This window comes from Cuculus canorus, chromosome 2, assembly GCF_017976375.1.
Source record: "Cuculus canorus isolate bCucCan1 chromosome 2, bCucCan1.pri, whole genome shotgun sequence".
Lineage (NCBI taxonomy): Eukaryota > Metazoa > Chordata > Aves > Cuculiformes > Cuculidae > Cuculus > Cuculus canorus.
Window position 1 is genome coordinate 104,727,990 of NC_071402.1, and position 15,702 is coordinate 104,743,691.

The 15,702-nt window shown below is 45.6% G+C and overlaps 1 protein-coding gene across 1 annotated transcript in view; it reads left to right on the plus strand.

The window, feature by feature from the left end:
* The first annotated feature begins 4,819 nt into the window (after window positions 1–4,819).
* LANCL2 (LanC like glutathione S-transferase 2) overlaps window positions 4,820–15,702 on the plus strand; it is a 33,423-nt gene continuing 22,540 nt past the window's right edge. The window contains exon 1 of the mRNA XM_054057866.1: window positions 4,820–5,239. Within this exon, the coding sequence (XP_053913841.1) occupies window positions 5,081–5,239 (159 nt within the window). The 5' untranslated portion in view covers window positions 4,820–5,080. The remainder of the gene's footprint in view (window positions 5,240–15,702) is intronic.

Sequence of the window (15,702 nt, forward strand, 5' to 3'; positions counted from 1 at the left end):
GAAAAGGAGAGGACTAGAGAGACCGAGATCAAAAGTCAGTATGAAAGACTTCATTCATATCGAATAAAAGTATTATTTTTTATTTGCAGCAGCTATAAACCGCCCCACTTCCACTGGCCTGCTGTCCTAACTAAAAACAGCTGAGAAATTGCCAGACCTTGTTTTTCCACAGGTAAAAAGAAAGCAGCGTACAGTCTTGTTCACCATAACATATCAAGATAGCAGAGTCCGTTCCTGAAGCCCTTGCTTCTCTCAGTTAATTTCAGCTGAATCTCATAGATCTACATTTAGAAATAAAATGAGATTAATGCCAGCTGTGACAGTGGCTTCTCAGAATTTACAAGACATTTCACCATGGGTTCTGAAGTCACATACTCATCATCATCTTGTCTCCACAGAACAAAACACGTATCGGGCTATTGCTTGCATGTATCTGGAGCCGTTGTGCACAAAAATAAATGAGCGCTGTTATACTGTAATAAGAATGAACACAGCTGCTGAAGGAACCATTGAACACGTCACAGCTAGTGCTCCAGAAATTCCTGATGGCTGCTCACTCTCACTCTGCAAGCTGCATCATGTTGCAGTACGATACAGCTCTTGTGGGGTACAGTGTAAAGAGCAGCTGTGTGCTAGCTCTGGGAGGGTTGGCTCTGACAACGCTCCTTCCCTCCTTGTTAGTTTGGATAGTTTACTATGCCCACTGGGAAACAAACAGCAAAATATATGGCAAAGTATAGCATCATTAACAGTTAATGCAAGGATTCTGATTATTTAGTCATGGCCCCAAAAGTAATGATACTTTATTTCATTATTTGAAAAAAATGGCACTAAGTCCCATTGGGAGCACAGTGTCAGACACTGCAGGATGTAAAAAAGGATTAGAGGGGAGGGAGGGAAAGGCCAGAAGAAGTAAAAGAGAGGAGTTTATGAATTCCTTCTGTGTAAAGAATGATTAGCCAAATGATCTGTTAAGCAAAAATGTTCATAATTTACATGAAGAAACTGATACCTAGGTAGGAATCAGGCCTTGGTGAAACATTTATTGCAATTTCACTGACATCACAGAAAGGAAGAGGACAGCTTTTGTTTAGATCAGCTTGCTGCAGGGCTGCACATTTGCCAGTACTGCAGAAGGCAGGTTACAGGAGTGCATAGCTGGAGGGGGGAAGAAAGGATGAGGGTTCACTGCTTTCACAATCACAGAAGCATTTAGGTTGGAGTTTAGATATGTTCTGGATGAAAGTGCCCATGAAGTCTTGATTTCAGCAAGCAAGATCTCTTGTTCCGTACTACTACAGACAAAAGACATGAATTGATTCTTGCTTAAAACCTAGGTTAAAGGTTGTCACCTTACTCAGCCCAACTTTTTTCCTCCTCCTTTATCCATGATTCCCATTCGTAGAATCATAGAATCACTAGGTTGGAAGGGACCCACTGGGTCGTCGAGTCCAACCATTCTACCTATGGGAGCTCTGTATGTATCAAAGGTAAAGGAGTAAAAGGGAAGCCTAAAAGTCTTTTGAAATATATTCCACCTGCAAACGACAGAAGAAGTTCTTATATGCTTGAGATTAAAAATACCATGTTGCAACAACTGCAAAGAACAGTGAACATGGAGAGAAGTGCCCCAGAAGCAGGTGTTTAACAGGGTGTTAAACAGTGCAGCGTGAATATAACCAAACAGCACAAAAATGCACAGCACAGGAGAAGTAAATTCACCACCCTCAAGCCACTGCTCCAAAGGAAGAGAACCTGTTCCTGCAGCTGGTGTTTGCTGAGGGCAGGAAACCGTTCAAGATGAAAATATGTTCTTTGTACAGTAAAATGTCTACGCAGAGACAAGAATTTTTTTTAAAAGGTTCTGCATTTACCCTTTCAGGCTCTGCAATACAGCACAAAAGAACTCCCCATTAAAGAGAAAATCATGCATAAATTGATTTTTTAAAATATTACAGAATAGGATATTTTTATAGATGATTGTGTAATTTTTCAGTGGATGGTTATTTTCACTTCCAGAGCAAATACAAGGTACCTTTTGTCAGACAAGCTCTTTAGAATTTCTGCTTAGTCATCAGGTCAATTTCTAAAAATACATAAAGTGAAGAAACTACTTCCTAAAAATTATATCCTGTCGTAAGATAATGGACACATCCCATTTATTCACATGTATGTTGCTACAAACAACTGTAAACTGAAGTCAGTGCTAGGAGAGACGTCACCTGTATTTCATCTTACAAACTGAATTATGTATTTTGATAGCATTAAAATTACTCAGTACACAAAACTAAAAGGATCAATAAGTCTGCACAGTGTCCAGATCTTGATTTAATAGTTTATGGTCTGGCTGACTTCCAATTACTAGCAAAAAGTGATAGCATCGTGGGGAGTAAATATTTAATGGGATAACAAGGTCTCCAGTGTCTCTATTTTTACACAGTGGACGGTGCCATGTTTGGCTGGATTGCAGGCTTTTTGCAGCCTGTTTCTACATAAGATTGGTTCAACATGCAAAATAAGTTCCTGAAGGTTACGGCAAATATTGGCAGTGTCTACCGTTTATTTGTGAACAGAAAACATTTATGCTTGATTACTGCACAGTGCCCCTTCACCTGGAGCTCTTCTCCTGGCTTTACATGGAGGTGTCCATAAAGCAACAAGCTCAATTTAGGTGGGCACGATGCTCTGGCAGCCAGCCAGCCCCCTCCTGGGACTAGATCCCAAACAGAAATGCTTGATCCTGGATTATTTGGAGTTCTGTGTCCAGTTCTGGAATCCCCAACAGAAGAAGGATATGGAACTGTTGGAATGGGTCCAGAAGAGGGCCATGAAGTTGATCAGAGGGCTGGAGCACTTCTGCTATGAGAACAGGCTGAGAGAGTTGGGGTTGTTCAGCCTGGAGAAGAGAAGGTTCCACGGAGACCCTATAGCAAGCTTCCAGTACCTGAAGGGGGCCTACAGGAAAGCTGGGGAGGGAATTTTTACAAGGGCATGTAGGAACAGGATGAGGCGAAATGGCTTTAAGTTGGAGGGGGAAAGATTTAGCCTAGACATTAGGAAGAATTCCTAATCATGAGGGTGCTGAGGCACTGGCACAGGTTGCCCAGGGAAGCTGTGGATGCCCCATCCCTGGAAGTGTTCAAGGCCAGGTTGGATGGGGCCTTGGGCAGCCTGGTCTGGTGGGAGGTGTCCCTGCCCGTGGCAGGGGCGTTGGAACTGAATGATCTCTAAGGTCCCTTCCAACCCAACCCATTCTATGATTCTGTGATCCGTATGGGATCAGGCCCTTGCTAGTTCCTAAGTGGGATGTGATCCACACCCCCCCTCCTCCATCTGCCACTGCTGATCCCTGGGCTTCCTCCTGATACAAGAAGTAGATACAATTACAAAAAGCGGAATATTTTTTATTTAAGCTAAAGTACAGGTAAGTTTCATCTCAGTGATTGTTTTGTTTGGAAAGTTAGACAGAATGCCCCTCTGACAGCAAGTTTTCTTTCAAGCAGTGTTTCCCAGACACTGTTTATTCTTTGGAGATGATGTCTTGCATGAGGTGTGATCTGTACGGAACAGACGTCTCTTCTGCGATCACTTCTGTTTGCAGCCTTTTCCCATCTCAAACGCGAGGTCAGGCAGAGCTGGCTCCAAAGCTCCAAATGAGCAAGAGTTTCGACCGCTGTGAAATTCATAATGACATTAAGATTAGTCCTTGGAAAGTACTAGAATAAGCATAACATTTCTGGGAGAATTTATCCATATGAATGCAAGTGGGGAATACATCCTGTCCCAGCTCTTGTCGCCCTGCACATGGTGGATGGAGATCATTCCTTGCGTTGCCAGGTCTGAGAAAGGATGCTCGCTTTCTAAAACTCCAGAACAGGTGTTAGAGAGTTTATTTGCTGGCATTTAGTGTATAATTTCCCCACCCATGCGTGGGGAGGTGTGGCACGGGCTGGGGAGGGCGAACTGCCACGCCGGTCCAGTGGGAGTTTTGACCGGACTGTTTTTTTTCTTTCGCTTTTTTAAACACCTTTTGGCTTCGGGCAGCCAACCGCACCCCCCGCCGGCACCGCAGCCCGAGGGCGGGACGAGGTCAGGCGGACACCCCCTCTCCGCCTCTTCTGCCCGGGAGCCACCTCCCTCCCGCCGGGGCGAGACCCAGCGCGGCACTGCCCGCTCCGAGATGCGCCGGGACCGGGACCCCACGAGGAACGCGCTCTGCGGCGGTGCTGCCCTGCCCCGCCGGTGCCGCTCCCCCCCTCCTCCCTGGCTGACGGGGGCGCCGGGCGGAGCCTCCCCGCTCCGGGCCGCGGCCGCCTCTGCCCTAAGGCGGCGCCCATGGGGCGGCGGGCGCGGGCAGCGCCGGGACGGGCTGCGGCCGGTGGGCTATAGGCGGGGGCAGCTGGGCTGTGGCCGGGAGAGGCTGTAGACAGGGGCAGCTGTAGGCGGGAGCAGCTGGGCTGTAGGCAGTGGCCGGGCTGTCCCCGGAGCAGCTGGGCTGTAGCCAGGAGCAGGCAGGTTGTAGCTGCGAGCCGGGCTGTAGCCAGGAGGAGCGGGGCTGTAGCCGGGGGCAGCTGAAGGCAGGGACAGGCGGGCTGTAGCTGGGAGAGGCTCTAGGCGGGGGCAGCTGTAGCCGGGGGTCGGGCTGCAGGCAGGGACAGGCAGGCTGTAGCCGCGGGCAGCTGTAACCAGGGGCGGGCAGGTTGTAGCTGCGAGAGGCTGTAGGCAGGGATAGGCGGGGTGGGGGGTGTGTGTGGGGACCAGGCTGTAGCCGGGAACAGCTGGGCTCTAGTCGGGAGAAGCTGTAGCTGGGGGCAGATGGGCTGTAGGCAGGAGAAGCTGTAGGCAGGCGGACTGTAGCCGGGGGCCGGTCTGCAGGCACGGTCCCCGCTGTCCCCGCAGCAGCTGGGCTGTAGGCAGGGGCAGGCAGGCTGTAGCGGGGGCCGGGCTGTAGCCGGGGGCAGCTGCAGGCAGGGTCCCCGCAGTCCCGGGCGCGGCGCTGGCGCTGCCGCAAAGGCTCTCCGGGGAGGAGTATTGTCCCCCGCCGCTCGCCGTGCGGGAGGCGTGCCGGGGGCCGGCTGAGATGGGAGAGAGCATGTCCAAGCGGCTGAAGCTGCAGCTGGGCGGCGAGGCGGAGATGGAGGAGCGGGCGTTCGCCAACCCCTACCCCGACTACCCGGGAGGCGCCGAGGCGCCGCTCCCGCCGCAGGACGAGTCCCTCCCGTTCGGCTCCGATGGGAAGGTGAGTGCCCGGGGGCGCGGCCTGGGGAAACGGAGCACCGTATCGCTCCCTGCAGCTGCCCGAGGGGAGAGGCGGTGCCGGTCTCTGCTCTCGTGGAGCCCGCGGAAGGGCGAAATGGCCTCGAGTTACGCCGGCGGGGGGGAGGGGTTGGAGACTGGAGATGGGAGCGGGGCTGGAGCATCTCCTTACGGGGACAGTGTGGGAGAGCTGGGGATGTTCAGCCTGGAGAGGAGAAGGCTCCAGGGAGACCTTAGAGCCGCTTCCCGTGCTGAAAACGGCTGGGGAGGGACTGTTTACAAGGGCGTGTAGTGATAGGACGAGGGGATATGGCTATAAATTGAAAGGGGGAAAATTTACACTAGACATTAGGAAGTAATTCATCCTGAGGGTGGTGAGGCACTGGCACAGGTTGCCTAGGGAAGCTGTGGCTGCCCCATCCTGGAGGTGTTCAAGGCTAGGTTGGATGGGGCCTTGGGCAGCCTGATCTAGCGGGATGTCCCTGCCCATGGCAGGGCGGTGGAACTGGATGATCTTCAAGGTCCTTTCCAACCCGAACTATTCTATGATTAGGAAGTAATTCTTAATGGAAAGGGTTCTCAGGCACTGGCAGAGGCTGCCCAGGGAGGTAGGTGAGCCACCATCCCTGGAGGTGTTTAGAAGATAGGTAGATGAAGTGCTTAGTAGTGGATAGGTTAGATTCAGTGGTCTCAAAGGTCTCTTCCAACAAAATGGTTTTATGACGTTCACATAGAATCATAGAATCACCAGGTTGGAAAAGACCTCTTGGATCATCGAGTCCAGCCATTCCTATCTGCCACTAAACCATGTCCCTCAGCACCTCCTCTGCCTGTCTTTTAAATACCTCCAGGAATGGTGACTCGATCTCCTCCGTGGGCAGCCTCTGCCAGTGCCCAACGATCCTTTCTGTGAACAATTGTTTTCTGATATCTAGTCTGAACCTCCCCTGGTGCAGTTTGAGGCCATGTAGGCATTAGGAAAAATTTCTTCACTGAAAGGGTTCTCGGGCACTGGCAGAGGCGTCCCAGGGAGATGATGGAGTCACCATCACTGGAGATATATAAAAGGCAGGTGGATGAAGTGCTTAGTGATATGTTTTAGTAGAGGACAGGTATGGTTGGACTGGATGACCTCAAAGGTCTTTTCCAACCAAATGATTCCATGCCTCTGTGATTCCATGCCTCTATCCATTTCGCCTTGGAGTGCTGTTCCATCTCCCACCCACTGACCGGGCTCAGGTCAGCAAGGTTGGAGCAGTGGCCTGGCAGCTCCCGAGAAGAGAGGCGAGTGAAGGAGAGAGCAGGAGCCTGATGCTGGCTCAGCCTGGACACAGGGTGTGGAGTTGGTGGAACGGGCTGCTGTAAGCATTTTGTTTTCCCCCCGAGTGTGAGTGAACACAATGCAGGGCCTGAGGATGGTGCTGCCTGTGCTGTGGTGGCCACGCACCGCTTGCAAGTTGCCCAAGTTTCCCTAGAGGAAGCACACAAGGAAGGGGAAAGATTGAGTGTGCATCTGGGAAAGATGAGTTTCAGTGACAGCAACCTCACGCTTTAGATGATGCTGGACCCTTCTCCCCAAGGTGTGTGTTTGCTGACATAGAGATGTGCCACTGGGACAGGCACCAGGCAGTCGGGTCGGGCCAACAGAGCTTGGTTCACAGTTCTCCCTGCTCCACTTGATTCCTCAACACCACATGCTGCTGGTTGGGGAGCTACGTGTATTTTAGGCACAGAAGCTGCTGTGGCCTGTTACCATGCAGGCTGGCTTTAGCTGCAGAAGGAATACCAGAATGTGGACCTTCTGTCATTGTGATCCCCAGGCAGCCTCAGCTTTCAATATTGTGCTGCTTCGTCATCTTTTGGATGAAAAATGCTGTGTGGTGACACTGCCACTAGTGCCAGGTGGGAAGCTAACTTTCCTAACTCACTCAGCTGTGAATAAAGGAGACTCGGATCTTAGCTCTTTATTGTCCTGCTTGTGGCAATAAGGAATTACCTTGACTTGCTGATAAGGTGAGACAAAGATGGTTATGCCCAGCAGTGAGAGCGGCATTCTTCCTGAGCTTCATAGGAATGAGCGGGACAGCATCAGCTCACCATCAGTCTGAGAGAAGGAGAGGTTTCACTGGCTGTTGCAACTGAGGTTTATGGAGTTGTGTGTGGCCAAACAGAGCACACAAAAGAGGGAGCCTGGTGTCTTACTGAAACAGCTAATTGCAGCTGTCAACAGTAGAACTTGGCACTTGAAAAGGGTTAAAAATCAAGCGTAGCTTTGGAAATGAAATTTGCTTTGCTTTTATGAAAAATGTCTGATAGTGTACTGAGTGCTGGCAAAGCTGAATTTTTTTGTGGAAGAGAACTCTGATTTCTTTATTCTTTTATATCTGGCTCAGTATATGAAAAACATCCAGCTGTGACAAGTTCAAATATGAAGGCAGAGAGGACATGGCAGAACAGCTATAGCTATATGTTGTTGTCAGACTGGTAAAAAATGTACAGAGGACTTTCTTATAAGGCCTTCTGCAGGCCAGTCAATCTTCTTATGTACCTGCTTCAGATCCCACACTTTGTGTCTTTTTTAAAGAGAAAAGCTTTTTTTAAAGCTTTCATTTACTGATCTAGGTTGACTACAGCTTTCCAGAGTGAGAACCAATATTGGAAGAAGGTGAACTACCTTATTTTAATTTTTTTGAGAATAGTAGCTGTGTTGCAGAATAGTTCAACTGTGATTTAATTCTTGGATGAATCCAAATACAGAGACATTCTTCTGTGGCAGAGCTGAAATGGGTTAGTCGAGAATTTCTAGCCCTGTATTTGTGTTGAGAATGTCTGCTACACTTTGCTGTAGATGAGTGTGCTATTTTACAGTGAGTGCAAATGTTTTTTCCCAGCATCAGTGGTGGATGACACTCCTTATTACTGCATGGCAGTTGCAGCTTTGTTTGGAAAATATCTTTGAGCAGTTGTGTAGCTGTATATGTGATAAAAGGTGGTGTTTGGTCTTTGTCATGTTCAAAAGTACGAAGCTCCTCTGGAAGAAGATCTTTTTTTGTACCACATTGAAGTGATGTAACTACAGCAGTTTTCAGTGGTCTTTGAATTTTTTTCAGCTCTGTGCATTTCATAAGATAAGACAGACGTGACTCTACATTTTCTTTTGTTTGTGCATCACCAGAATCTGAGGAATTGTCCTGCATATTTCTTGGGTAAAACAGAGGTATGAGTATACTTATGTGTATTTATGTTCTTTGCAGCATTTGCATATTGTCAATCCTAGTACTATCCTGATTTTTGTGAGACATCCTGATGAGTTTTTTTGGTATGATTTCATTGTTGTTGCTTGTGGTTTTTTTGTTTGGGTGGGTTTGTTTTTTTTTTTTTTTACATTTAACAGGCTCCAGTCCTGTCAGAGAGACGGCCTAAAGCCCCAGTGAAAACAGAAGGACTTGTTACACATGTCAGGGAGTCTGTTCTGTAAGCTGTTGTTCACAATAGTATAAGTTTCCTGAAAACAAGAGCAGCTTTCAGAAGCCTTCAGTGAGCTGCATAATGTCTTCCTCCTGTCTGCTGCTGTGTGGAGTGGTGAGCACTGAATGACTCGCGTAATGACAGCTAGAGGTGTGCAGGGCTCTGCTGTTGTCATGGAACGCAATGCATTATTAATCCCTCCATTTGATTTCATAAGCTGCCACGATTGCCATCTAAAATTTATCCGGCTGATAAAAGGACAAGAAGCTCTTCGAGTCACTGTCTGAAATGTGAGACAATTGGGACAAAGTGATGCATATAGAAGTGTGTATTTGTGTGCATAAGGTACAGTTCAGGAAGCTAGAAGGTGTGGGAGCAGGAGAAGAGAAAACAAGATCTTAGGCTGATGATTTGACTCCTTACAAACTATTGCAGTAAATACTACAGTTATCTACGTGGGCTCTGGTCGTGTAGGTGAAATGTACTTTTTCTTAACTAGATCTCTTCACTCTGAAAGTTTTGTGGACTTGAATTGTTTCTGTAACTTGTCTGAGAAAGGTGAAGGTAATAATCCATCAGGTTAGCAAGAAAAATAATTTAAATTGAAGTAATTTCTTGCTAATTCTAGGTTAGCAAGAAAAATAATTTAAATTGAAGTAATTGTTTAAAAAAAATCTTTCAATGTAATGAATAAATAAATAAATATTACTATGGGCCCCCCAGTGATACCTTTGCCTGAAAAAGTGTCTACAGATGTTATTTTAGAGCAGTTGAATAGTCTTCAAAATGGAAATGTAAAATGGTCAGAGGGGCAGAGAAATTAATAGACAGCTATGGACTGAGAAGAAAGTATATTCCCTAGTTCATGAGAAAATCACTTTGTCAAATTTCATTTCATTTTTAATTCACTGCAATTTTGGGGGGAAGTATTAATATTTGAAAAGCTTATAGTCTTTTGATAGTTTTGCCTACATTGCAGGCAACTCCAGTTATATACTCCCTTGTTCTTAAGTGTGGCAGCATCAGGCTATGGGCCTGTGCAGGTTGGGAGCCAAAGAATAACGTCTGACCAGTATTGTGCTCTTGCTTTTGCTCCTGAACTGGAGTAGAGCAACCTATAGCTGCAATTATTGTCAAGACTTTTGGTGTTGTATTGCCCGTTAGCTGTGGGTTGGAGACCAAGAATGGGAAGGTCTGCACAGGCTTACATAAAGCACAGGCAGCCAGTTGTCCTGGCTCAGAAACTGTTTTATCAAACCCTTCATGTGGCAGAGAGCCACAAAGCTGTGATGGATTTCCTGGGAAGGATGAGGAGAGCCTGCTCATAAGAGGGCAACAGCTTGTTCAAGGACCTGGCTACATGGGTGACCCACTAGTATCAGCCCCAGACTGCTCACCATCTTCGGAGCCACCACAGCTGTATGGCTACATCCATCCATAGCATATTTAGGTGGGATTTGGGAGCCACCTTCACACCATCTGCAAGCCAGTGACTTGGGAACCAGAGGCAGTTTGATCTTGCCTGCAACCTGTAGATTTTGTGTGTTTGCAAGAAAATCACCTCTGGTTGTCAAGATGTTACCACATGCCAGCCCTCAATGTGATTGTCTAGATTTGTGAAACGGCAAGGGGGTAGTCTTTGGCAGCGCTGAAACTGGATTCAACTTTAGACAGGTCACTTGGGTGCCTTGTCATTTCTTTTCTAGGCCAACTCTTTCTTGTTAAGTTTTTTATGACTTGCCATAACGTTGCAAGGTTGCATGTTCTAACAAATGCATACAAGGTACTTAATTAGGCTCTGCAGGGGACTCCTTGCAAAGAACCTGTTTTAAAGCTAATGATGCCTATCGACAAAGATTATCGTTCAATGGGGTTGCAGAATATTTACTTAGATTATCTTTTGGGTGATTTAATGGTGTTTTGTTTCCTGGTACTTTCTCAGTCTTCTGTTAGTTCTGCTAATTCCTTTTTTCAGTCTTCCTCCTCCTTTAAAATGTATTTAAAAAAAAGTAGATCTAAAGTTATTTCTCACTGCCTCACTCTTCATTTTCCTCCCGGTGGTATTTTTTGTGTCTGTTGGGTTTTCTCACTGGGCATTTTAGTTGTCTCTCTGGAAGCAGCAAGATCTCTCTCTTCTGGGACTGATTCTATAACCACTTACACTAAAAGGGATTGTACCACTCATTGCACTGGAGGCAAAAGTGAACCTCCAGAGCTAGTAAATGTTTCTCCCCACTGTTTTTCTGGAGCTGTGGGATGGGGTTATTGTGTTTCTTGAGATCACCAGCTTTTTGGCTGTTTGCTGGCACCCCCTCCCAGGTGCATGCTATTTTAATAGAGGGAGGATTCTGTGTCTTGCAAATTGTGTTTCTGTTAAAGAGAACCTAGTTTTGGGTTTTTGGGAGTCTCAGTTTTGACTGAGCCACCTTCTCATTTTACTGAACTCTTCCAGTGTTATTAACTCATGGCAGCCTGTGTACAGAGTCTGGGAGGGAAATGCACTGCTTCTTTCCTACTCTGTGCATCAGCATCAAATACCACTTAGTGCTTTTGTGATTCTTTCATATTGAAAGCCTCTCCTGTTATTCAGGACTGTAACTACGTGTTTATGCCTGTTTGGCCTTAGTCAAACCCCTGCTGAATGGAGGGAATCTTTAAAATCAAAACCTAAGTTTAGATTAAGTTGTCTCATGTCCATGCACTCTTCGCTCATTTCTATGTTTGCCTTGCAGACCTGTGTGTTGACAAGTTGTTAACTTTGGCTGTTTGCCTGGGCAAATGCAATAAGAGGTGTACTAATTTCTTGTGGAAATAAATGATATTTGGAGTCTTAACTGCACAACACATGTGCTGTCAAGATCAATATGTGGAATATACTTTCTCTCTGTGCATCAAAAAATGTTTAGACAATATTGGTAGAGGGTTTACCTTTTCTTATAGCTTGTGGACCACTTAAAAATGTCCCAGCTAGGGTGGAGACCTCTGTGCATTGAGTGAGTTTAAATCCTACTCACAGCAGATTTTGATTATCTTTAGTTTTCGAGAACTTGCATGCTGGTATTTTGCTTTATCAGCCTCCATTTCTCAAAACATAGAATGATGTTCCTTGGTGCCTGTTAATCATGTTAATTTTTGTTAGCAGCAATCTGAAGATTTTTTAAGATTCTTTATGATGGTTGAAATCTTTAGGCTTTGGGGTTTTTTTGCAACCTAATCACAAATGAGACAAATCACTCCTTTTACACACAAATACATAAGAGGCACAGTCTCATTATTTCTCACATGCTTTAAACAATTCTTTCTATTATTTGAATTCTTTCTATTATTTGAATTCTTTCTGTTATTTGAATGAATTGTTTTTTAATGCTGTTTTTCACAGCCTCATTGTCTCTGAGGCAGGCTGATGCCAGCATTAAGCCTATTCCAAAGCTGACATCTGTAGCACAGTAGTAGTTTGCTTACACCTATTGATATTTGTCTCTTTCTTTCTCTTCCTTCCCCTTTTCTTCTTTTCTTCTCCTTCCCCACCCCCCATACTATCACGTGTATGGCACTAAGTGCCAGATCACTGAAGAACAGAGTGTGTTCCACAGGCAGCAGTGTTTCAAATAATTTGTTAAGCATGTGGTTTTGCAGGACTGGCATTTGTTTTTGGAAGGACCTGAGTAGCAACATGCACTGTGTTTAACTGTTTCAGAGGCTGAGTATCTGGTATTTTCCTAAGAGGGAAAAAAAGCTGCTCTTGGAGCTGTAGCAATCTTTTAATTTAGGTATAACAAAATAAACATTTTTCTGTACAAAAAGGCAGGTCACTTCCCAGCTGACCCTGCTGGGTTCTGCATGTGGGATACTGCTGCCTTCTGGTTGGCTTTTGCAGGAGCTCTGTGGAGGTGAGCACTGAGACCTCATCCTGCTTCAATAAACCTGTGATCCAGCACGTGGGTGTGAAACCTGGCTTCCTTAGAGTCAGTGGCAAAGTTCCCAATGATTTCACTACAGCCAGGATTTCTTATTTCAGTAGAGCTGTGAGTTGTCCCCCTCTCCATTCTCCCTTTCCAGTGCCTGTCACGTCCCTCATGCGGTCTCCTATGCAAGTTTGGTTTTTGAATGAGTCTTCACTGCAGTGCCAGCTTGAGCTGTATTTTTTTTTCCTTCATGAAATGCACTTTACCTAAAAGAAAGCCCCACACCCTGTTATGTCTCCTGTTCTGCATATCACCAGCAATAAGGCGACTTCTCTTTGAAATCTCTCTTCTTCACCTGATTTGAACTCAGATAGAATGAAAGTGTTATTTTGCTTGTTTGGTAGGTAGCACTCTATGTATATGCTTCTGCGTAATCAATCACTTCCTACTTCAGTCCCTCAAAACTGATGGGTTTAAATAGAAGAGTGTCATGGTGGACGGGGTTAATAATGGTTGTTTTGGGACCCAGTGGTGGCAAGAAAGACTGGTGTGTTAGCTGCTCCTGAGGAAGCTGAGCTCAGGTCTCCTTTTCCTTGCCATCCTGCCATGAGTCTGCGCAAGTTCCTTGGCATAGATGTGTTGAGATGCAAATAAATGCTTTGACAAACATCGATATTGAAGTGTCTTTGACAAAAGCAAATGAGATAACTCACCCTGTGTCTATCAAACCAGAGTATTGCTTCTAACTGCAAAAGAAGTGCCCTAAGGTCTCCTTGTTGTGTTGTCAGACTTTAGGCACTCTGATATCTGGTGCAAATCTGCATGCTTTATTTTAAAACTTGCAAGACTTCAAGTAACAGGCTTCTCTTACCTGCCAGAAGTCATCATATAAAACACATAACATAGCAACTGCTATATTGCCTCATCTGCTTCTGGTGCTGGTTTGTTGTAAAGCCACAGCTGTAAAGTTGGATCTCGCTGGGTAGTTCAGGAAGAGTTGGTGTTCTGTTTTAGTATCAGTTGCAAAGGAAATGTACATTTCTTTAAGGAGGTTTTTATTTGCCTCGTGATTTTTTTTTTTTTTTTTTTTTTTTTTTAACCTGTGTGTGTAGTTTTAGTGCTGGATTTACAAGATTTGAGTTCATTTTAGGAACCCTACAAATGAAAGACAGCAGATAGGGGGAGACAGGTCTTGCTGGCAAGGACAGTATAGTTTGGACACCATGTCACTGGAGCCAAAGGTGAGTGGTGTTACATACATGCTTACGTTCCTTAGTGGGTTTTTTTTGGCTTTAAAAGGCTTTGGATTGGGAGATACACTGTATTAATCTTTACATACTGCCTTACTGCAATGGAAACAGTGATATGGTTCAAATAAACCACAGAACAATTAATTTGTGAAGCAAACATGGTTGTATTTTTCTACACTACTTTTGTTTCACACTGATAATGAGACTTTCTTGTTACCATAATCAATATGGTGGAGGGTTTTGTTTGGTATTATGGGGAATGAGCTCTCATTATTAGGGCTACAAAGATGATCGGAGCGCTGGAGCACCTTCCCTACGAGGACAGGCTGACAGAGTTGGGCCTGTTCAGCCTGGAGAAGAGAAGGCTCAGAAGAGATCTTATAGTGACCTTCCAGTACCTGAAGGGGGACTACAGGAAAGCTGGAGAGAGGCCATTCATAAAGGCTTGTGAGGATAGGACCAAGAGGAATGGGTATAAACTGGAGAGAGGCAGGTTTAGACTGGACATTAGGATGAATTTCTTCACTGTGGGAGTGGTGAGGCACTGGAACAGGTTGCCCAGGGAGACTGTGGATGCCCCATCCCTGGAGGTGTTCAAGGCCAGGTTGGATGGGGCATTGAGCAGGCTGATCTAGTGGAACGTCCTTGCCCATGGCAGGGGGGTTGGAACTAGATGGTCTTTAAGGTCCCTTCCAACCCTCACTATTCTATGGTTCTATGATTTATGTTTCGCCAGTCTTAAACTTGAGCTGTGGTTGAGATGATAGTATTTGTTCTTCCTGCAGCAACAGAGAAGTGGTGCAGCAGTTGAATTCCTGGAGAGAGACATTTCTACCTGTTAAAAACGCTGTTCAGCTCCTGTTGTCACCCAGTCTGTTATGACCCAGGAATAAATGTGATTCTAGATATCAGGGGTCAGGCTTCCTGGTTTTTGGTTTTTTTTCCTACAGGAGTAGCAAGTGTCACCTGCAGAAAAGGCTCAATGCCAGCTGGAATCATCCTCATGAGATGAATATGCTTCTCATGAAAATCAATCTGTGCTCAACACGAATTAGTGTGCTTTATGCTCAGCTGTAATGCTGCCATAAGATTCCTTGAAGGAGGTTTATAAATCTTCTAAAGCCACCTTTCAACATTCATTTTTTTATGTAAATAATTTATTCTAGTGCATGTAAACATCTGTTATAAGCTTATAGTGGAATCTTATCAAATGAACAGTGACAGTGCTGTGTTGTTAAAGCTTCAGAGCAAACAAAGAAAAATATAGTCAGTGGTGGAGGAGTAGGTAGGTACCTGGGGAAAACTTTGTTGCCACTGATAGCCTGTTCACACTGGCATAAACTTGGGAGTAGCTTTGTTTGGGCTGATAAACTATTGTGATCATAATAAAATAATTTCATCTGTGCTTTTTCCAGGCACTGAATCAAGATAGGTGAGTGCCAGTTCCCATTTTTTAGAGAGAGAAATGCCAGCCTGAGCTAAACTGCTTGTGTGGGACTGAGGTTTCAAAGCAGGACCCAGGTGCCCTTATGTCCTAGTCCTCTCCTCCTGCATCTAAGTAATTTGATCTAGTGTTTGATAAAAAATAATCCTAATTTGCTAACAGCAGGTGTATTGTCAGGACAAAAAGATAACTAGCCTGATGGTGATGTGCAGCAGGTAAACAACCTGGGGGTCTGAAACCTTAGTTTACTCATGTCACATAAACTGAGCGCTGTGCCTGGATGCATCTCTGTGGATTCCTTCATGCTGTTTCGCCATATGCCTTAGCCTTGGCATAGTCATTTCAAGGAGAGAAGCTCTGCCCTTGGAAAAGGTTTTGC